The following is a 1,104-nucleotide window of genomic DNA, read 5'->3' on the forward strand; positions in this document are numbered from 1 at the left end:
TTCAGTTTGCCCTTCTCAGGAAATTACCTTCTACCCTCAGTGAAGCAAGGCTTTTGATACTGGGGAGGTTCCCACCTGGGTAACAGCTCAACTCTCACTCTGACTCTCTCTCTCTGACATGTTTTTCTAGGGAAGATAGGGGGAAAAGGCAGAGGACTGAAGGCAGAGACCATTTCTTAAGAGTCCTGGTCTAGTTTAGGAGTGGGTAGGGAAGTCCCATTTTTGTGAGTCAATATCTTCAATGGCTAAAAAGTTGTCATTGTCTTTGTTTCTCATACCCTAGGAGAAGAAGGAAAATGAGAAGTACAGGGGGTCAGATCATTTGTTGTCGCCACTCTACCTCATCTGCTACTCCTTGAGAAGTTTTCTGGACTGTCCTCTCTAACTGGAATGAATTGGGGGCAGGGTAGATTTAGAAAAGACCAAGAGTCTCCTTCCTACTCAACTAATCATTCTGAGTTATACAACCAGGACCCCATTCTCTAGAAGGGCCAGTGCTGCAAAGGGAGTCTTGATTAATCTTAGAAGATCAAATTTCAACAATCTGTTTAAAAAAACCACTGAAATGGAAGGAAGAGACAGGGTTCTAGTCTTAACTCTGAGTCTCTGATTCCTCTGTAAAATAAAAGGGTTGGAAAAGTCTTCTAAGACAATTTTATTTTTTTTTAAATTTTTAGAGGGTTCCCAAGTTTATTGGAAAGGCAAAAGTAAATATTAAACAGCTCCTCTTGGTGTTTTGAAATTCATCCCAAACATGGGCTGAGTAATTTGCAGGTTAGACAAACTGTTGAACTCCAGGAGTTTCAACATTTCTTTGGTATCAGGGTCTACTTCAATTATCTCCTGATCCAAAGCAGAGACCTCAGGCACATAGTTATCTCTTCTTTCTCTTTCTTCTTCCTGCAATTTGATGGATATACCTCTCACGGTGCGTCTCTGGATCAGCTTCATCAGATGATTGTTGCAGAGTTTCTTGCTGGGGATGATGGCTATCACCTCGCACACACGTTTGTTGGTGTGGAAGTCGTTGCCCAGGAGGGTGTAGTACTTTTTGATGATGACCCGTGCTGCCTTCTTCACGGTCTTGGTTTGCACACCATCCAT

At 42.4% G+C, this 1,104-nt stretch overlaps 1 protein-coding gene across 1 annotated transcript; it reads right to left on the bottom strand.

Moving 5' to 3' along the window:
* Positions 1–714: 714 nt before the first annotated feature.
* LOC141489869 (small ribosomal subunit protein eS17-like) lies at positions 715–1,104 on the bottom strand. The gene has a single exon (XM_074190242.1). It carries the CDS (start codon positions 1,102–1,104, stop codon positions 715–717), a length of 390 nt encoding a protein of 129 aa, XP_074046343.1.

The sequence above is a fragment of the Macrotis lagotis genome, chromosome 5 (assembly GCF_037893015.1).
Source record: "Macrotis lagotis isolate mMagLag1 chromosome 5, bilby.v1.9.chrom.fasta, whole genome shotgun sequence".
NCBI classification, from domain to species: Eukaryota; Metazoa; Chordata; class Mammalia; order Peramelemorphia; family Peramelidae; genus Macrotis; species Macrotis lagotis.